The sequence below is a fragment of the Vicugna pacos genome, chromosome 3 (assembly GCF_048564905.1).
Source record: "Vicugna pacos chromosome 3, VicPac4, whole genome shotgun sequence".
Lineage (NCBI taxonomy): Eukaryota > Metazoa > Chordata > Mammalia > Artiodactyla > Camelidae > Vicugna > Vicugna pacos.
Window position 1 is genome coordinate 4,774,608 of NC_132989.1, and position 21,685 is coordinate 4,796,292.

The window sequence follows — 21,685 nt, forward strand, 5'->3', positions numbered from 1 at the left end:
ACACATTGCTTCTGTAAAGTGACATCCTTCAGATACATGGTGGCTTTTCGGATATGCACACCCTTAATGGCCTGAGCAGTTTCACGAGTGTTCTTAAAGTGAACATGAAGACTTGAACCTCTCGATTTGCATGACTTTTTGGGGTTTTCTGGGTCAAGTGAATAGCAAACCCTTTTTAGAGGTTCATCTCAGGCCGCCTACTAGAAAAGGTGTGGAAGATTGGATGCTGGCAGCTCAAGTCCAAAGGCAGTCTGCTTGGCGAGTTCCCTCTTCTTCAGGGAATCAGTTTTTTTCTTTCTTTCTTTTCTTTTTTCGGTTTATCAAAACCAATTTAATTTTAATCCAAGCTAAAAATCTAATTTGGTACAAATAGCTTAAAAATAACATAAGAAACCATGTACGAGATAGTCTTCACGTATATAAAAATATTACTTTTTTAGTCAGTTTTGCAAATACTGAAGATATTAGTCTGGATCTATTATGGGATGTAGACTTGATACTCTGTGATGCTCTTCTCCCAAGAACTCTCATCTCTCCCAATCCATGCTTACATTAGAAAAGAAGGCTGTTTCTATGAACACAACACTGATGGGCTCAGTCTTTTTCCATTCAGGCCTTCAACTTATTGGACAAGGCCCACCCACATTATGGAGGGTAATCTGCTTTCCTCAAAGTCTGCTGATTTATATGTTAATCTTATCTTAAAAAAAAATGCTTTCACAGAAACATCTAGAAAAATGTCTGGCCAAATGGTACCATGGCCCAGCCAAGTTGACGCAGCTGTTTAGAAGTATATTATTTAAATTCCACACATTTAATGAGTGCCCCAAATTTCTTTGTTGTCGATTTCTAAATTCAGTCCATTGTCTTTGGAGAACACAATTTATATTATTTCTAGCATTTAAAATTTATTGAGGCTTGTTTTGGCGGTGTGGTATATGCTCTATCCTGGGGAATGTTCCGTATGCTCTTAAATGGAAAATACATTCTGCTGGTGTTTTGTAGAGTCTTCTATAGAGGTCTAGCTGATGTCCAGCATTGTTTAAGCCTTCTATTTCCTTCTTGATCTTCTCTCTAGCTTTCCTATCCATTATTGAAAGTGGGGCATTGGAGTTCTCTACTATTATTATTGAATTGTCATTTCTCTCTTTATTTTGTCATTTTTTTTTTGCTACAAGTATCCTTTTTTTTTTTTGAGATCGTATTCTTTTTTTTAATAGTCAAAGTGGTTTTCATATAATTTAAAAAGCAGTTTTTTTGGTTACAGATAATATTTATATGCATTTTGACACCATGGGAAAAGGCTTTATGAGAGAGAGAGAGAGAGAAAGGGGGAAATTCAGTAATTTCCAAGATCAATCTTCAATCTTTCATATATCATTTATGGATCTTAAGTTATTTTATTTAGGAATATAAACTCTAATATTTTAAATTTATCTTGCTTATATTATACTTGGTATTTGTATAAATATATGTTAAATCTTTGAAAAGTTTTATGTTTTCTCTAGCATTTTTATATAAAACATTATGTGTAAATTGTTGCCACATTTAGAGTTAGACCTTATTTTGGAAGCTGACTTAGAATATTGGATGATAACAATGTGTTTGTTGTCTCCAGACCTTTGGGTGTTTCCAGCTTGAAGTTGCCACCAAAGGCCAATGTTTTTGAAGATGGTAAAGAAGCTGGAAGGGCCTCAATTCAAATGTAATTTTTATCTGCTCTGAAAGGATTCCAGCCACTCTTCAAAATGAAGGTATGTCGTGTTTCATTTAGAAACACCGAAGTCTTGACATTCTATGGGAGGACGGTGTGTGTGATTCCCTCCCTGAAGTCTCGGTGATTCACACATTGCTTCTTCCCCAGTTCCTTGTAATTGCTTGTTGGCTGAGTCAGGGCTCAGGTGCCCTTTCTGTTGAATTACTGCAGCTCGAGGCAAGATGGTGTTGACAAGTTCCTCTCCCTGGTGGGGTTTAATAATGTTAACAATGCTCATATCTAAGAGCTACAGTCTAGCCAGCAAATTACTTTCATAGACATGTTAAGTTTGTTTTATATCATTTAACGCATTATTGGCTGATTTCCTTTTTGTGAATATTTCCCTCTGATGCTCTGAACAAAAGGCAAACTCCAGGCTGGTCTATAATGGAGAATGTCGATACCTTCATTTGCCTATGTATGTATGTATGTATGTATGTATGTATGTATGTATGTATGCATGCATGCATGCATGTGTGTATGTATGTATGTATTGTTTCATCAGAAGCATCAAAGCTAAAACCTTGAGTCAAAAAATAATCTTCAAAAACTGTTTTGGTAGCCGGGGGAAAGCAACCAGAAATTTTAAAAACAGCCTTGAATCATGAGTCCATGAATTAAGTTTACCATTCTCCACTTATCCAAATCTACTTTTCATTTTGAGAAGTAAAAACATTTGTATTTCTTTGATTTTTCCCTTTGAAAAAATTTGTTATTGAACTATAGCTGATGTACAATATTATATAAGTTACAGGTGTACAATAAAGGGATTCACAATTTTCAAAGGTTATACTCCATGTTTACTTATTATAAATATTGGCTAATATTCCTCACATTGTACGATATATCCTTGTATGTTCTATGTATTCTTTAAGTACCCATTTGTTCATTTCTATTATATCTCCCTGAAATAGATCATATATATTTATCATTATGAAACTGTTGCCAAAAAACTGGCCTCTGTACCCTGATGGCCAAATTGAGAGTCAGAGGCAGAGTTTTGGGAGGATGGAAAAGAAGAGCATTATTGCTTTGCCAGGCAAAGGGCGTCACAGCAGGTGAATGCCTTAAAGACTCTGAGCCCATCTTGGGGTTGAGGTCTTGAAGTTTTATAGAAAAACTGGATGGAGCAGAAAAGGTGCTAACAGGGCATTTTACAGGGTGTTACATTCTCTTCATCTTGATAAGAACTTGCTCTTGTTGTGGAGGAATTTAAGAGAGGCTGCCCATTTTCTTGAGGTTAAGCCCATGACTGGCTTTCAAGACCTCTAGGGTCAAAAAGGACTAAGTTATTCTAAGAAAAGAGTGCACGGGGGTGGGGGGGGACCTGTTTGTCAGAAGATCAGTTTAGCTTAAAGGACAGGCCTGAACAACTCAATAGCCATCTTGTTAGTTTTCTGTTCTTTCAAAAGTCCCCATTGATCGCCAGCAGTATTTTTAAGTTTAAAATCCTTTTTGTGTAATATTAATATAGCCACATTTCGACTTACTTATGGTTGCTATTCCAACTTCTATTGGAATTTCAGAGATTTTTTTTTACATGGTTGTAATTTTAATAATTTTATATTTAATAATTTTTAATAATATTTAATAATAATAATTTTAATAATTCTCACCAGTTATGTGTATCTCACTGGGGAGGGGGGCCCACAGAGGTCCTAAGGTGTAATTACTGAAGTGGAACCCACTTTTTGAAATATGAATTTTCCTTGACTAGGTTTTCTTTTGATCAGGGGTTTTGTCTTTTATTATTCCCCTGTGAACATTTTAAGCCCATTTTAACCCATGAGATCGTTTTAAAAGGCCTTGTGTGATGGGTTTGCACACGGTCTGCAGTAAAGTCAGGTTGCCCAGTCTCAATGGCCATATTTGTACTCAGAAGACAGACTCAAGTTCTGGGAACTGAAGCCTCAGAGCAGTTGGTTCTGTCAGAACAATACACCTGAAACTAGACTGAATTCTGGACTTATCTGTGTCTTTCCTGGTGTACAAAATGGGGAAGCACTTGGGTCAAAGTCACATAGCCCATGAAAGTCAGAAATAGAAACCAGCCTTATATTCCATATTTCCTCATTGCCACCGACATCAGTGTAAACCCTTCACCCTTTCACCCTTTCACCCTTTAGTAACTCATTTCCTGTTTCTGAAACAGCATGATATTGCCTAAAAGAGCATGCCATTCGAATGAGTCCCAAGGGCATGGGAATCTTGCCCCTGTCCCAGTGAGCAAATAGACACAGCCTTGGCAGTGATGCAGGAATAGCCTCACGTCTGGTCCGTCTTCAGTAGCCCTTGTGATTGGTTTTCTTCCTTTGGTCCTGCCGGTCATTCATAACTCTTCACCATTCTACCTTCTGTCTTTAGGACGAACTGAGGCAAGGAAGGGTATGTCCCATGGTTTCCCAAGCTAATATTTGGAAGGTGCCATAGAGTTTCTAGATTTCACGTTGAAAAGTACATATCATAAAAGGACAACACAAACAAGAAAGCCACTAATGTCTGTCACCAGAGTGATTAGAAAGTGACTGTCACACCTCTCTGAAGCAGTCTTGTCCCCTCGTGGAGGTGCATTCCGTGACAGGTTGGTGGGCGTAGTAGACCACTACATCCAGAAGGAGCCTGGGTCAACTCATTTCTGTCTTGGGTCTCACAGAGGAGGCAGAAGGAAGGCAGAGGGTCCTGGATGGTCCTTCTTTCGTCTGAGTCTACCTCTTTCCTCTCCTCTTTGGTATCCCTCCCTCTGTCTCCTGTGAAGCCTCCAGTGTTGTCTCTCTTCTCCCTTCTTCCCACTCCCCAGGGAAATTTGACTCCACTGCCTCCCAAGGGACACAGAGCCCCATCCTTTGTTCCCTTTCTGGAATCTCACCAGTGCCATCACCTTGGGCTCTGGCCAGCTGTTAATGGAAGCTGGTTCTGAAGGGAGAAAGAATGAGATATGCAGGGGAGGGGTTAGCTGGGTCCAGTGCAGACCCCTCAACAGCTTAATATTAAAAAAAAAAAACAAAACCAAAAACAAAACTGCAACCCAATTCAAAAATGGGCAGAAGACCTAAACAAGCAATTCTCCAATGAAGACATACAAATGGCCAATAGGCACATGAGAAAAGGCTCAATATCACTAATTATCAGAGAAATGCAAATCAAAACTACAATGAGATATCACCTCACACCAGTCAGAATGGCCATCATTCAAAAGTCCACAAACGATAAATGCTGGAGAGGCTGTGAGAAAAGGGAACCCTCCTACACTGCTGGTGGGAATGCAGTTTGGTGCAGCCATTATGGAAAACGGTATGGAGATTCCTCAAAAGACTAAAAATAGACTTACCATATGATCTGGCAATCCCACTCCTGGGCATATATCTGGAGCAAAATCTAATTCAAAAGACATATGCACCCTAATGTTCATAGCAGCACTATTTACAATAGCCAAGACATGGAAACAACCCAAATGTCCATCAGCAGATGACTGGATAAAGAAGGTATGGTATATATACAGTGGAATACTACTCAGCCATAAAAAATAATGCCATTTGCAGCAATGTGGATAGACCTGGAGATTGTCATTCTAAACGAAGTAAGTCAGAAAGAAAAAGAAAAATATCATACGATATCACTTATATGTGAAATTTAAAAAAAGGACACAAACAAACTTATCTACAAAACAGAAATAGACTTACAGATATAGAGAACAAACTTATGGTTACCAGAGGGTAAAGGGGGTGGGAAAGGATAAACTGGAAATTCAAAATTTGCACCCTCTTGGGGAGTGATGGAAAAGTTAGGTATCTTGATTTGGCTGGTAGTTCCATTGGTGTACACATCTATCAAAATTCATCAAATTGTACATCTGAAGTATGTGTAGTTTACTGTACAGGAATCATACCATAATAAAGGTGTGAAAAAAAAAAACAATGAGGATGCTTGCAGATTACCTCACTCATTGCTAGAAAGCAAAACTGAGTCTTAATATTTCTTCTCAAGGCACCATAATTCAGTCCTACATTAAGAGAGTTTATTCTCCCTGTGAACATGACTTTGACTCTGCTCCAAGAGGACGCAATACCCTTGGCATGATCTGTGAGGGATATTGGATTTGTTCCTGAGCCAGTGCTCAGCACCACGTTTGTTAGGAACGGTAGATCTGGTGGCGACTTGTTTTTCTACTCTCTTTCACGCGTAAGGGGCAGGGGGTCACCATCCATTTTATCACTGGTACGTATTACTAATTTTACCATTTTGTAAGGACATTGTGACGCATGGAGAAAAGTTAATACACAGCTAGTACATTGCAAAACTAGGTTCTGAACGCTCATTTCCTGCTATCAAAGACTGGTGCTCTTTGTGCTTCATCTGAATTGCTTATGACTAGAACAAACATAAAATGTTGAAAAGAGCTCAGTCAGGTGTGATTCTGATCTCATGATTCTTCAGCACACTGGTGTTCCTTTGCTCAGTTCCTTCAGCAGGACGTGTTCTTTACTGATCAGCCTCTTTGGCTCACGTTTTTTGATCCTGTTCTAGGAACCATCTGACCTCCCTCTTCCCTTGCCTTGTTCCTCCTCACCTCTCGGAGAGGTCTTCCCACCTTGACCCCATTCCTTCTTATCTCAGTTTACCATTTTGTTTCCATCACAAATCTTCAAACCAGCAGAAGTCCCCATTAGTAGACTGTATAGACAAACTAGTTTTACTTTTTTATTTATTTTATTTAATTTTTTAAATAGAAGTATAGTCAGTCTTCAATGTTGTGTCAATTTCTGGTGTACAGCACGATGCTTCAGTCACACATGAATATACATATATTCATTTTCATATTCTTTTTCACCGTGAGCTACTACAAGATCTTGAATGTAGTTCCCTGTGCTATACAGTATAAACTTGTTTATCTATTCTATATATACCTGTCAGTATCTACAAATCTCAATTATTCTTTAATTTTATTGAGTTACAGTGAGTTTACAATGTTTTGTCTGTTTCTGGTGTCCAGCACAATTTTTCAGTCATACATGAACATACAAACTGGTTTTATACTTTTGGATGCAGCAATTCTTCAAATATACTTAGAGCCGAAAGTTTTTAGGAAAATGGTCATACTGAAAATTTCCTGAGATGATTACTGATTTGGTCCTAGACACATTCAGTGACACGAAGGAAGCCCAGGTAAATTCCAGGGACTGAGTTGATGATAACAGCAGCAAAATTTCCTTCAGCCAGATTTTTAATAGTGTATGCTCCGTGCAAGAGGATCATGTGTTTCCTTTTAATCTTTATGAAACGTTAGATGTAGGTGAGGAAACTGGAGGCTCAGAGAGTGTGCAACGTCTGTGTAACTGTCCAGGCTCAATCAGTTGGTAGGTGGCAGGTGTGTGCACTGGGGCTGGCCTCACCTTAGCCCCTGCCCTGTGTGACCTGGTGTGTCCACTTGGGCTGCGGTGCATTGGTTCAAGCTCTTGGAGCAGGTGACTCTAAAGGGAGTCATTGTTTTGGGAGCTCCTACAACACGGTAAGTGTATACTAAGTGTCTGCCCGGGGTATCCCCTTTAACCCTGAGAATAACTCTTAAGAAGTGGGTGGCATTGCTCTTCCCGTTTGACAGATGGAGAACCCTTGACTCAGTGGATCATCATCTTATACAGGGCGCGTGCCTCAGGGCATGCGCATTCCCCCCACCCCAAAGTGCCTGCAGGTCAGGAATGTTAAAGACAGTAATTTCATTATTCTTATCTTGTTCTCACAGGGCCAAGCTGTAGGAACGAGCCAATCCATGAAAGCTCCCTGAAGCAAACACAGAGGGCAGATGGAGAAGGGATGGAGGTTCTTGACTGGACCCTTTGCCCAGTTCTCAACTTGGATATCTTGTTGGGGTTCCAGCTCTGGCCATCCTGCCCCGATCCTGCACATCTCTCCATGTTTACTCCGGAACAGAGTGGACTCCTCCAAGAGCTCACCTCCAAGCTTTGTCCGCTAACGGTCAAGGGAAACATTGGGAGAAGCCCATTTCCCACAGTGGTTCTGGGTTCACACCCCACCATGACTCTCTGGGGTCTGAGTGATTTCCAGCTTGCCTGGCTGAGTGGTCATGAGGACAGCCAGCCTTGTCCTCTTCTAAAGGGATAATGGAGCCAGGGTGCCGCAGGCATGTCCAGTGTCCTTAGTTTTAAGAACAAAGGTTGGACTGTGCTGAGAGCCTGCTTCTCTTGGGTCCCTGGACTTCTTGGCTAGTCAGAGGGGGCTCTGCTTCAGAGGCATGCTTTCATATAATACCTCGTGAATGCTCCCAGCCCTCCGACCCTGACAGCTCCTCAGCGATGACAGAGCGGTGACCCCGGAACAGGGAGGAAGAGAGCTGAGTCGTTGTTGTCAACCCCAGGGGCAGAGGCTGGTCCCACATAAGCCGTGTTAGAGTGGGAAGATTATTGGCCCTGGTGTCTGAAGGCCTAGAGGTCAGAGTGGCCTCTCTGTAGCTCAGTCTCCCCAGCTGTCAGGGGGATAATGATATTCACCTTGTCCAGGGCCCTGGGAGGGGCAGACCCGGCTCTGCTGCAAGTGGTCACGCACAGCCCAGTTCATCACACGTGATCATGTGCCCCCGTGGTGTTACTGTTAAACGACACTGGAAAGACCACAGTGGAATGGGGTAAGGATTCCAGGAGGAAATGATGAGCAGGCCTTTCCTCAGGGGTCCGGTGTTCCCATTTTACAGATGGGGAGCTCAGGCCCTGCAAACCAGTTTCATAAGTAACTTATGGGACAGGAGGAGCAAAGTGTGGATTCCGATCCGGATCTGCCTGGGTATCAGGTGTCTTCTGAGAAGAAGAACATGGATCAGCCTGATTTTCCAGTCCATCCTCGGCTTCAATACTGGAGAGGCCCCTGGGGCTATTATCCCAAAGGCAACACTTCCTGTATCCTCAGATCCTCTCCCACTCACATCCGATTGGCTGCTCCTGCTCCCACGTCCCCCACTGGGCCCTGCCAAGCAGCTGGAGTGAAGACTGAATAGGGTTCTGTTACAGAGGGAGCTGCCTTTTTTTAGGAAAATGTTATCATGGGCAGCGTGGGGGCTGCAGGGGGAGAGAAGAGAGAGTAAGAGATGGCCAGAGGCTCTGCTGATTGAAATGACCCAGATTTTGCATTCTGCATGAGACCACCGCAGACCTCTCTATGTAAAACCAAACATGCCCCCTCCGCTGCCCCTAGGACTGTCCATCCCTCACCTTCGCTCTTCTCTGTCTTTTCGCCAGATCAGTCACCACCTTCTGGCCTACCCTGTAATTTGCTCATTTATCACTTTCTTTGTGTCAGATCTGCCCCTCTAGACTACACTCCGGGAAGGCAAAGTTTCTGTCTCTTTGCTCAAATACCTCCCAAATGCCCGGAGCAGGCTTGACACATGGTGAGTGCTCCAAGAATGTTTGTTGAATGAGTGCATGACCCACAGAAAAGGTCAAAGTGGGCATCAGATGGACAAGAAGTATTTTTCAAGAGCAGGGAACTCAGGTTTGACTGCCAGCTGGGGGTGTCGGTGTGATGCGCACCCCACAACCCCTGCATCCTCAGTTCCCTACCTGCTGTGTGTGTCTGTGCGTGTCTGTGTGTGTGTGTGTGTGAGTGAGGGTGAGTGTCTGATGTGGCAGGAACAGCAGAATGATGAGGAGGGCAGGGAACTCAGGTTCGCACTCAAATCCAGGAGCAGGCACAGCACAGTAGTAGGGCTGGGAGGGACCTGGGCTGCCCCGAGCTCTCACCAGGACGGCACTGGCAGATGAGCTGCCTGAGGTCTGGGAGGGGGCAACAGCTTGCACAGGGCATCCTGCAGGCAGAGGCTTCATGGCCCCTCCACCCTGCGAGGCTGCACATCCTCATCTTGGCTGGAGGAGCCTGAGAATTAGTGAAGTTCAGACACTTGCCCGAGGGGACCCGAGCCCCTTTCCTGAGCTGCACAAACCCCATACGACCTGCTTCTGAGTTCTGACTCTGCCCCAGCGGTGTAACCTTGGACAAGCTGTTATGTTTCCCTCATGTGCCTTGGTGGTCCCCATCTGTAAATGGGCTAGTAAAGGCGGCTGCTTCACCAGGTTCGGGTAAGGTGGTGCTTGTAATCCATTAACCAGTCATGGAACCCGTTCAGTGGGCCTCAGTTAACATGAGATGATACCAGGGACACACCTGGCTCCCTCGCACATTTTACCAAAGGCAGGTCTTGAGCAAAGTTGCTTTCAGTTCCTGGAGGCCTCAGCGAGTTGACCAGCATCACTTGTGGTTGGGCGGGGCCCAGTCTGGCTCAGAGGCCCCTCCCTGGAGGAGGCTGTACTTTCTGATTGCAGCTACCTGCTATATAAGGTCCCTTACACCCCTGCTACAAGCTTCTGCCGGGACCCACCCTCTGGAGGGCAATCTCTGGGCCGAGACCGAGAAGGTGAGGGGCTGGGGCTGGGCTGTGGGACTCAGGCTGGGAGAAGCTGAAAGCAGAGGCGGGGCATTCAGGGCGGGCTGGGGGACAGCGCATCTCATGGCTCCTGCTCCTTGGGCAGTGCTCAGGGGAGGGGCGGCTAGAGCGGAGAGGTGCTGAGGTTTGCTCCGTGTGTGTGATGCTCTGTCCTTCTCATGGCTTCTGTGAGCCCTCGCTCCTCTGTGCGGAAGGTGAGAGCCATTGTGGTAGGTCCCTCTCAGACTGTTGAAAATATCCAAGGATAGAAGGAGTGGGAAGGCCTTTGCAAAGCGGTGGACACACGCCTCTCGTTCTCACTTGCCCCACGGGGCCCCCTGCCCCGACCCCCACCTCGCTGACCCCTCTCTCCCACGGAGGTGGGGAGCCAGGCTCTGGGCCCCACCACCTCCAGGTGCTGTCTCTCTGCTGCATGTCCCTGGATAAGGTCCTGACCTCTCCGGGCCTCCAGTGTTTCCCCCTGGAAATGGGGCTAATCGTCAGGGCTCCGCCCCAAGGGCTCAGGCGGTTTGTCTGCTTAACTGATGTCACTGCCGTGGCCTCTTTAAGGTCACCTCCTTCCCTCCCCTCTCCTCTTCCCCCGTCCCCACAAGGCTTCCCCGTCCCTTCCCAGGAGGCCCGACCCCTGAACCTCTCTCTGTCCTGGGTTTCCGGGCCTGGAAGGTGACTGGGCCGGGAAGGATACAAGGTTCCGCGCACAGAGGAACTGCCACGCGCTCCACACCAGACGTACGTTATCTGTTCTCCCTGGATCTCTAAGTGGCGGGGCCACTGGCTAACTGACAGGCCCTCTGTTCCCCTGATGGGCTGGTTTCTCCTCCTCCTTTTCACCAACCCCTGATGAGTTAACTAGGGGAGCATAGGTGCAGGGGTGCGTGTGTGTGTGTGTGGGATGTGTGTGTGGGTGTGTTAGTGTGGGGGTGTGTGTGTTTATGTGTGTGCTGTGTGGGGGGGGTGTATACGCGGTGTGTGCACATCTCGGTGAGGTGGGCGGCAGGAGGCGGGCTGGGGCTCCCAGGTGAAGATGGGGTGCTCCTTAGCAAGCGGGCAGCTATCACGGTGCAACTCAGCGTCGGACCGGGAGGGACCCGGAGCGCACCCAGTGCTGGCCTCACAAGCTGGGTGAGCTCGGGCAGGTTCCAGCACCCCTCCATCGGCCAGTTCCAGCACCCCTCCATCAGCCAGTTTCGTCACCCCCTCATCGGCCAGTTCCAGCACCCCTCCATCGGCCAGTTCCGGCTGCCCACCTGGGGGCTGGGCTGCAGCCTCCGCGGCCGCACCGCGCACCGGGGCTGTCTGCAGGGAAGGGTGTGTCTGTACCTGCACTGGCCCACACGGCGGCCACCTGTGCGGCGTGGCTGGTGACTGAGAAACAGAATGTTTCCTTTTCATTCCTCCAATGAATCTGAATGTAAGTGGCCATCTGTGGCTCATGGCTACCGTTTATAGGATAAATGAGCTAACGATGAGGGAGGCCGGGTTCCCCTTCCGCACTGCTTTGATACAGGGGCAAGTGGACATTCTGGGAGGTCTGATTCAGGATCCTGATAAATACAAATGAATCTTAGCTATGAGTCGATTTGCAGGTGCAGAGAGATTGAAGGCTCGCCGGTCAGCGGTGTGCGCGGGCCTCTAATTTCAGCCCTGCGGGTTGAGTGTATCCAGGCCCCAGGGCTTTGGGAGTCACGGAGACCGTGTGGAGTGGAGCTTAGGGGCCTGGACCAAACCCAGCTGTAACACCTCCTAGGAGTGCGACCCTGACTTTGAATGCTTCACTTAACCTTTCTGAGGCTTGATTTCCCCTTGAAATGAGGGTGATGCTCATAATAGTGCCTGCCTGCTGGGAGGGAGGAATTACAGGAATCAATGCACCTTAGTGCTAGGAACAGAATAGATGTCTGCCTGTTGGAGTTATGATGGCAGAGACAGAGCCTCGAAGTGTGAATGTGGCAAGATACCAACCACAGGATGGACATCACGCTCTGGGAGGGGAGAGCCAGCTTTCTTCCTGGACCCCCATCCTCAGTGGGTCCGCCTGCCCATTTCCTTCCCACAGCGGCTCTGTAGGAAGGCCCCCGGCTGTGTTTCCTGTCTCTGTGTAGATCCTTCTGCAGGTGTCTAGGATTGGGGAAATCCGGACTGTTGTAGGTCTACGGGCAGGGTGGACCCTGCATCGCGGCTCTGTGACCCCCGCTGAGGATGCTGACTCTTTCTGTGACAAGGATGAAGCTGTGTACGTGTGATTGCAACCCTAGGGAATGTCACTCCCCAGTAGCCTCGGAACCCCCAGACTTCCTTCTTTATGTCTCTTCAGGCTTCAGGCTCTGCGGCCACAGTCCTCGTCCTCGGAAGACGTCAGGTCCGGCACCATGAAGGGCTTCCTCGTTGCGGGTATCACCGCACTGCTCACGGTTGCAGCTGTAGGTGAGGGAAACCACGCGGCCCCCTCTTGGGATGAAAACCCCTTGTCTTTCCTCCTGGTCCTCTGGGACCCTCTCATGTGACTTCTCATGTCAAGGTGTGGTCAGCGCGGAACATTCTCACTCCGTGCGCGCTACTCCTGGTCGCACTGTGCTGTGGGTCAAGGCTGGGTCTTCCCATTGGGGAATGACGGATGGGGGGAGAAACTTAACTGGGGTGGCTCCATCTCACAGCCTGAAGTTTGGCGGCGGGGGGGGGGGGGGGAGCCCAGAGGGGAGGGATACCATCTGAGTTGCTTTTTGACCCTGAAGTTACTGCAATGCTTTGTCCAAAGTATACTCTGTAAATGTCTCCTGAATGTTGACGATGCCAGACATCTTGTGTCCCCAGAATCCCTGAAATGTCTGCAGTGTAATTCATGGGGAAACTCCTGTGTCAACGCAAATGCCACTGAATGTCCTGCAAATGTCAGCACCAGCTGTACCTCCTTCTTGACCATCGCTTCTGTAGGTGAGCCGAGGGGCGACCATCATTCCCATTTCCGACACTTGGGGAGGGCAGGAACTGGGGAGTTGGGCCAGGAAAGGAAGGCCGAGGGCAAGGCTGAGCTGCGCAAGCAGGGAGGGGGGCCACGAAGTCACCTCCCAGGAGAAGCAACAAGCCGGGGTCAGACGGTAACACAGTGGCAGAGCCAAGCGAGCAGACAAGCCCTGTGGCTCCTTGGAGTTGCTGTCGCCAACTGGGACCTCATTCTAGACCAGCCTTCCTTCTTCTCGCTGTTCCTTTCTACCCCAGATCCAACATACTCTCTCTCAGGCTTTCTTTCAGGGTGTTCCGCTGGCATGATTGTTACCTCTCTCTCAGCACACTTTGATTTATTTTTAACTTTTTATTATGGACATTTCACACATATACAAAAGCAGGAAGAAGCTATGATGAACTGCCACGTAACCATCATCCTGTGTCAACAACAAACTTTTAGCTGTTTTTTTTCCCCGTAGTATATTAAAGCAAACCTAGATAACATGTTACTTCCCCTATGAACAATTCACTACTCATCTCTGATAAGGACTTTTTCTTTCTTTCTTTTTTCTTTTTATGTAACTACCACACCACTATCACACCTAAGAAGATCAGCTGCAATCCTTTAATTTCTTCTAATACTCACGCCACCTTAAAGATGTTCCAAATGTTTCAGAGGGGAGGGTATAGCTCAAGTGATAGAGCGCATGCTTAGCATGAACAAGGTCCTGGGTTCAATCCCCAGGACCTCCTCTAAAAATAAATAAATTAATGAACCTAATTACCCCCCACCAAAACAAAAACATTAAAAAAAAAAGGAAAACAAACAAACAAACAAAAATGTTCCAAATGTTTCAAAGATGTGTTATATATAGACGATGCGTTGGAATTTGGATCCAAACGAAGTCCTCACATTGCATTTTGCTGTTAGGTCCACTGTGTCTAATTCGTTGAATGATAGCTAACATCACTTTTTTTTTTTTTTTTGCTCAATCCCATTGATTTGTTGGAGAAATAAGGCCATTTGTCCTGTAACTGTCTCACAGTTCAGCTTTGCTCCCTTGTGGTGTCATTTCTCTTGTTCTTCTATTTCTGGTATTTCTTGTAAACAGCATCCACGCTGCCAGTAGAACATTCCTCAGGGGTGGAAATGTCTGTATCAGTGATGGCCTGTCCTGTAGCCACATGTAGCTATCAATCAATTGAAATATGGTTAGTGTGACTGAGGAGCTGAATTTTAAACAGCATCACAGGTAGCTAGTGGCTACCGTATTGGCTAGCTCTGGTCTAGAAGCTTGACTAGCTTCAAGTTCAACATTGTGCTGCACACTGGCCCATCCCATCTGCTTGGCTATATTTAGAGATTCTAAGACTGATCATGGGCTCTGGGGTATCAGTCTGAACCACCCATTTCTAGGCTCCCCAACTGCCTTCCACCTGGAATTTAATCTGCATCTCTGATAACACCCTGATAATACTACCTTATGGGGAAGGATTTTTTTTTTTTACAGAAAACTCTCTCCAGTGTCCCCCATCCCCCAAATCGCATTGGGCTGAGGGGGTGTTTTCCGCCCTTGGCTGAAGCAGTCACCCTTCAGGGTCTCTGCCCTCCCTGAACTCTGTGCACCCAGGCCTGACGATCTGTGTTTGTCTTTGTGCAGAAGGAAACTTCATATTTTACCAGAATTCGGCCTGCTCTGCACACAACTGCAGTGGGATGGAGGCTTACAGTTTCAGTGTCCACACGGCTAACGAAAACTTTGTATTTGTAAGCCAGTGCTGCCAAGGAGGCCCGTGCGGTAACGTCACTGTCACTGCAGGTGGGTGCTGGCCGTGCGCGCCCCTTTCTCTGTCCTCCCAGCTCCGTCCCTTCCTTCACCACCTGTGTTCTCACAGGATATCTTAAGTCAAGGTGCGTCAGTGCATATTTGAGCAGCATTAGCAGCTGACATACAAGAATTCCTTAAGACACAAGTGAGGAAAACCAGCATTACTACCGTGCTTTCCCCTTTCTCAGTAAAGACAGAAATCACAGCGCTCCAAGGTGTGTGCAAAGGATTAGATGCTCATTTGTAATCTCAACCCCTTGTGGTCTCAGGCCCTCTTCTAAGACTCTTAAGTCTTAAAAATTTTTGAGGATCCCAAATAACTTGTGTTTAGTGGATTATATCTATCAATATTTACTCTATTAAAAATCAAGGCTAAGAAATTTAGAAATCTCTATTAGTTCACTAAAAATAATAAAACCCATTACATGTTAACATTAATAACATTTTTTTTACACAGAAATAACTATTTTCCAAAACAAAAAAATAATTTAATGAGGAGAGTGGCATTGCTATATGTTTCCTCAAAGCTCTTTCATTTCTGGTTTAATGGAGTAGAGCTGGATTCTCAGATTTGCTTGTTCATTTAGTTCGTTGCAATCTCACATGTCATTTGGCTCCTGGAAAACTTCATTGTATTTTCATGAAAGAAAGAAAGTAAAAGGGGCAAAGAGTATCTTAATATTACCATGAAAATGATTTTGACCTAGTAGACTCCCTGCAAGGGTTCCCCACGGGTTCCTGGACCCCAGTTTGAGAACTGCTGGTCAAGACCGAAGCCTTCTTTGTGAAGAAGAGAAAATGTGGCCATAGTCACAGAGTTCATTATTAGCAGAGCTGGGTCTCTGTATAATTCCCGCCCACCCCCCTCCCCAGTCACAGTCTTAAATAATGGCCTGTGTCCTTCTGTTCAGAGCAAGATTGAATGACAGTTGTACACCTGTTGGCAAGTGTTCAGAATAGCTGACTAATTCTGACATTGGCTACAGGTTGTTTTTAGCTCAAAATCTCACCTTTCCTGTCCCCATCCCACCACACTCACTGACCACAGTTCTTGAAGACTGACTGGTGTGTAAAGGTAGGTGTATGAGGTTGTGTCTTGTAAATATTTTGATGGGATGTGGGGGTGAGGTGACTGGTGTTTTTAAGGCAGGATCTGAGATTCCTGAGCACGCAATTGCTCCGTTCCTCGGGTCTCTGACTAGTGTGTCTGCCTATTCCCTTCCAGCCCTTCCCCTCTGGGCGGTACCAGGATCTCTGTCATAACACACTTCTGAGTTAATGACTCTTCTTCCACCCAGCTCCTCCACTGGTAAACGCGTCCAGCAACATAGAGTGCCCTGCATGTTTTGAATTTAATAGAGCTTCCTGTGATGGGAAACCCCTGAGATGTAATAACAGAGAAATGTGTGTCAATCTAGTCGCTGGATGGAATGGTATGTTTCAGCGTTCCAATTCCTTTTCATGGGACTTCAGTCATAAATTCTGGGTTAACATAGAAGGACTGGGGAAGGTTAGTAGGATGAAGGGATAAAGTCAGATTCCTTTGAGATAGTGAGGCTGTTAATGTAGCCTTGAGCTGATAGATGTTTCTGTCTCTTCAGCCTAGAGCCATCCCTCCTGGGCTGTCCCTCTCTTGAACGCTGTTCACTGTGGCTTCTAAGCAAGCCAGTCTCGTTTTAGGCATCAGGTCACTCTTGGCATTTACTTATTTACGGGTTGAGCCATTTTGTAGATGTGGGTGCATCTAACTTGGTTCCTTTTATATGTACACTTTCATTCTCGACCTGTCACTGAGAGGTGTTGGTTTAGGACAGCTTGGGTCACCTGGAAGGAAGAGTCACACTGAGCTTTGATATCCAACCAGTTGATCTTTTCTATGAAAGTAATTTGATATTAACCAATATGAGACACAAAGTAACCATCGTGCAATACAAAACTAATACATGTAATTCTTTAAATATTCAGACAAGTGTTATTCATGCCTGAATACTTAAAGAATAATACATTTATTAATCAGAGTAAATTAATTACTGTGAAAGGGCAATCTTCAAACCCTATGGCTCAATACAGCAGACGTTTATTTTGCTGTTCGTGCAACAGTTCATTGCAGAGTCCAGGACCTTCCTTCCATCCTGAGGCTTTGGCCCCTTCCCACCCACGACTTGGCAGCTCTCTGCTGTATTCTTAGCATCTCGCTAGCAGATGGGGGAAGAAAGGGCATGGAGGAAGGCAGGAAGGCTTTTCCAGGCAGGGCTTACAAGTGAATGCATCGTTCCCACGTTCCACTGGCTGGACCCCAGACTATAGAGGAACTGAAGGTGGACATGTAACCCAGTGGTAGCCCAGCAGGAAAGGAAGAGGCGTGAAGCTAAAACGAACAGCCAGCTAGTCTTTGCCACAAACGTGGCTCCGAAGGACAAGGGTTTAAGAGCACCAACACCCAGGGACAATTTGATTCCAACTTTAAAATGGCAATTACAGTATCGGAAACCAATGCTTAATTGTAGTTGGAGATTTCTTAGTGGGGCCAAACATCATACTTACCCTGAACTTCCCTTGACTTTTTTTTTTTTAAATAGACTTTATTTTTTAGAGCAGTTTTAGATTCACAGGAAAATGTAGAGAAAGGTAGAGAGATTTCCCCTTCACCCCTTGCCCCCACACATACACAGCCTCTCCGACTATCACCATGCCCCACCAAAAAGGTACATTTGTTATCATCCATGAGTCTGTGTTGGCACGTTGTTATCATCCAGAGTCCGTTAGGGCTCACTGTTTGTGATGTACAACCTATGGGTGTTGGCAAATATAGAATGATACGAATCTACTGTTATGGTATCAGAGAGAGTAGTTTTACTGCCCTAAAATCTTCTGTGCTCTGTCAAATCATCCCTAACCACTGGCAACCTCTGCTTTTTTTTTTTCTTTCAAAACCCTGTCCAGAGTTTTGCCTTTATCAGAATGTCACATAACTAGAGTCATATAGTATGTAGCCTCTTCAGATGGACTCATTTCTCTTAGGATATGCATTTAAGGGTCTTTTTACTCTAAAAATCTCTGGGCTGTCTATGCAGCTCTGGTGTTTCATCCTAAAGCTGTGTCTGAGGGCAACCACGGAATCAGAAGGACTTGCTCTTCCTGTTCACCGCGTTCGCAGGTGTCTGCGAAGTCCCAGGCTGTGGCTTGGTCTGGAAGCTGGACCGATCAAAGCTACCGGAAATGTAGGATTTTGTTTTTGTTTTTGACTTAAAAAAAATACTGTAGACATGTGCCAAGCAACACACCTTCCTAACCCACTCTAATTCAGCCTCCAGCACTGATATTTACTCTAAAGCAACAGTGGATTGCTTTTGTTTTTACTGGGATTTGGAAGTTTCTCCTTCTCAGAGCAAGTATGGAGTCAGCCTTGAACTCAAATTACAGCCCCGCCTCTGGCACATAGCCGGTCAGCTCCTCAGGCCCCTTCCTCCAGGGCTGTTTGATTTGTGGCCTTCAGTAGATACACAGTAGGGACTCAATAAAAGGTAGCTGCAATCACAACTGTATCTTCTTTGCAAATTCCCTTGGTCTTTTCGTAGGACCTGCACCTTAAAACGGGGTTAAACGGAACATAACATGTTTTTAGAGTAAAAACACAGTGGTCTCTCTGTATCCCCTCTGGCTGTTATGCCCTCTTCTCAGAGAAAACTCAGGCAGGGAGAACTCAGATACAGGGAGGAGTAAGGATGGAAAACAGAGCCTAGAGGAAGGGAGCCCAGGAGAAGTCTAAATGGCTGACTCCCTCCTGGACTGAGAGCAGAAGACTATGGGTGGTCTGAGCCTGTCCCTAGATTTCACCACCTGCCAACTGCTCAGGAAAACACTGGAGATTTGAGTTCCAGGTCCAGCTCTGGCTCTCACCTGTGACCTCAGGCTCACACCCACCTCCGGAGCCCCCGTTTCCTGTGGGACTAGGGAGGGGAGGGGATCTCCATGGCATTACCATTTGGTGTTCATAGTCCTGGGCCCCTTCTCCAGGCTTCTGTGTCAGGAGCAGACCCATTTCAGCTCTTGCAGGTAACTGAGAAGACCGGGGAGTTGGGGGGCGGTGGACAAAGGGGTTGTGATGTCCTTACTGTCTCTTTTGCATTCACAGAGACGAGCAAATTAGTGCTGAAAGGCTGTTCCAACATCAACGACGCCACCTGTCACATCCTGTCTACTAAAAAGCCAAAGCTTGGAGAACTCACTTTGCAGAAGTTAGTGTGTGCGGACAAATCCACCACTGCCTCAACGACCAAAAACCCAAAGACCATTGCCCCTCACCGTCCCACCAGTGGCACCGGCTCTAAAGTCTTCTTCACCCCCGTGGCCCTTGCCAGCCTTCTCCTGCTGGGGCTGCTGCTCTGAGATCGGCGCCTCTCCAACCCTCCCCTCCCCTGTTTGACTGCTCAGTGAACAGCAGTCACAGCCTTCCAGGTCATGCCCTGTGGTAGCCACATCATTCTTTATTATTAAAACATTGGTTCACTCGCTGCCCAAATCTGTCACGATACGTTCTGGGCTAGGCTTCCTTCAAGCTGCTATCCAGCACCACTTCTCAGTTCCTTGCCTTTGCAATCCTTGCAGCTTTGCGTGTGGGCTCCCAGGACCTCCTTGATCCCTGCCCAGTTTGCTTTTGAGAAGCATACTCTTCCTTCCACCTTGCTGGCATCTTTTACCTACCTCCTTGCACTTCTGGGGACTGACGTGCCACTGTCCCCATCCTCACACTCAGGAGGTGCCCCAGCTGCGCCTCGTGATGCTGTGTGTTGACCCTCAGCATCGCTGTTTGACTCTTTAGCGGTCGTACTGGCTCTGGTCCACTGTGGCCCACAGTGACGTTGCTAGGGCCGTCACCACGGGACCCAAAGGAGGGTGCAGAGGGCTTGCTGAAGGCTGGCAGACTCTTCTGCTTAACCTCTCAGGCAGGGACACGATGCGGTCAGCACCTCGAAGACCAGGTGTCTCGTAGCCTTGTAGGAAATGGAACACGGCTGGAGAGCCCCAGCCCCTCCTCTCAGAGAACTTACAATCCAATGCAGATTCCTCGACTCCAGACCAGCTAACCAGGGAACGAGAAAACCATTCAATTCCATACGGCCAGAAGCCCAGGCTTAGTAAATAAAGGGGGGCCTTGAGCTGGACTCGGAAGAATGGGGTTTTCTGTAATAAAAACTTTTAAAGGTATAAACCGCTTTGAGTCTTTATTGCCTGGGCTCACTGACAATGATTAAGAGCAGAACCGCCAGAAAGGCCATCTTGCAGAAACTCATCACCGCATTCGTTCTTATTTAAGGTTTTTAATTTTGAAATAATTCTAGACTTATCAAAAAGTTTCATAAGCGGTTCAGAGACTGCCAGTACCCCCACACCCATCTTCCTCTTTTGTTCACATTTTACATAACGACACTGCAATTACTGAAGCCAGGAAAGTAGTATTGAAACAATACTGTTGACTAATAGGTCTCATTCAGGTTTTCGCTAATGTCCTTTTTTTTCCTGGTCCAGGATCCAATCCTCTGCATTTGGTTGTTACGTCTCCTCAATCTTCCACAATCTGTGACAGTTCTGGAGTCTTTATTTTATTGGCTACTTGTTTTTGAGACATTTGAGCTTATCTGAAATTTTCTCACGATAAGATTTGAGGTTATGCATTTTCGGCAAGAATCCCACAGAAAGGAGGTGCCCTCCTCAGTGCATCTTATTGGGAGTTACGCGATCTTGGTACGTCTCATCAACTGGTGATGTTAACCTTGATCGCTTGGTTAAGGTGGATTTTCGGCCAGTTTTCTCCACTAGAAAGTCACTGCTTTTTCCTTTGCAATTAGTGATAGGCTAAGTTCTGCTGCTGTAACAGATAGACCTTAGCAAAAACAAAAAAAAACACACACACACAAAAAACTTAGGGGTTTAATACAAAGAAAGTTGATTTCTCAGTTACTTGAACCCAGGTAGATGTTTCTGACTGGGTAGCTGTCCTGGGCAGCTCCCCTCTGAGAGTGAGAAGGGGCCAGGCTCCTTCTATCCCATGGTTCTCCTGTCCCCTGGGTTCTTGGGCTCTTAGTTAATTGTCCTGCATCCAGCTGGCTGACAAGGAGAGAGAGCCCGGAGGCCATGCAGCACGCTCTAAGGGGCGAGCCTCAGTGACATGGCCTAGGAGGAGGTGTTTATCCATATGCACCTTGCAGGATCTGCCTCACAGGCAGTATGGCTCAGTGGTCAGGGGCATGGCCTCTAGATCCAGAATCATGGCTTTAATTTCTAGCCCTGGAACCTTGGGCAATAGATGTCATCTCTCCGTGCCTCGGTTTCCCTCCTGTACTACAGGGATAGTGATAATGCCTGCTGCATGGGGTTGTTAAGAGCTGCCAACATAGTTCTCCTTGGCAAAGAGTAAATACTAGCCATTAGCAGATGACTCCAGTTTGAAAGCACCCCCTCAACCCATGCTCTAGGGAGAGGGGTTGCCCACCAGAAAGAGGGATGTGGAAGGCACAGCCCTGGCCCACTTCCCTCAGACCATGCCAATCTCACTGAAATTATAGCTGTTTCTGTGTCCCAGGATCCCCTCTCCCTTTTCATCCCCTCCCCAGAATCTCCATGACCGCTGCCACCATGACCACACAGGCCACAGCAAAGCTTGTTAACATCTATCTTCACATGGCTGCTGACTCCAGGTCACCA

The 21,685-nt window shown here is 46.5% G+C and overlaps 1 protein-coding gene across 2 annotated transcripts; it reads left to right on the forward strand.

Moving 5' to 3' along the window:
- Positions 1-10,120: 10,120 nt before the first annotated feature.
- Positions 10,121-20,181, forward strand: LYPD8 (LY6/PLAUR domain containing 8). Of its 2 annotated transcripts, XM_072949661.1 has the most exons (7): positions 10,133-10,178; positions 10,822-10,937; positions 12,523-12,632; positions 13,020-13,139; positions 14,813-14,971; positions 16,279-16,413; positions 19,116-20,181. In XM_072949661.1, exons 3-7 carry the CDS (start codon positions 12,578-12,580, stop codon positions 19,367-19,369), a joined length of 723 nt encoding a protein of 240 aa, XP_072805762.1. In that variant the 5' UTR covers positions 10,133-10,178; positions 10,822-10,937; positions 12,523-12,577; the 3' UTR covers positions 19,370-20,181. The 2 variants fall into 2 exon arrangements, with proteins under 2 accessions (XP_031527984.1, XP_072805762.1); XM_031672124.2 differs by lacking the exon at positions 10,822-10,937 and having other exon boundaries at positions 10,121-10,178.
- The last annotated feature ends 1,504 nt before the right edge of the window (positions 20,182-21,685 follow it).

What these genes read in the sequence shown, in the direction of transcription:
- LYPD8 (XM_031672124.2), top strand. Translation starts at nt 12,578, where the DNA reads ATGAAGGGCTTCCTCGTTGCGGGTATCACCGCACTGCTCACGGTTGCA. An exon ending in TAACGTCACTGTCACTGCAG is followed by an intron (nt 14,972 to 16,278) that starts GTGGGTGCTGGC and finishes TCTTCCACCCAG; the next exon opens with CTCCTCCACTGGTAAACGCG. An exon ending in TCTAGTCGCTGGATGGAATG is followed by an intron (nt 16,414 to 19,115) that starts GTATGTTTCAGC and finishes TTGCATTCACAG; the next exon opens with AGACGAGCAAATTAGTGCTG.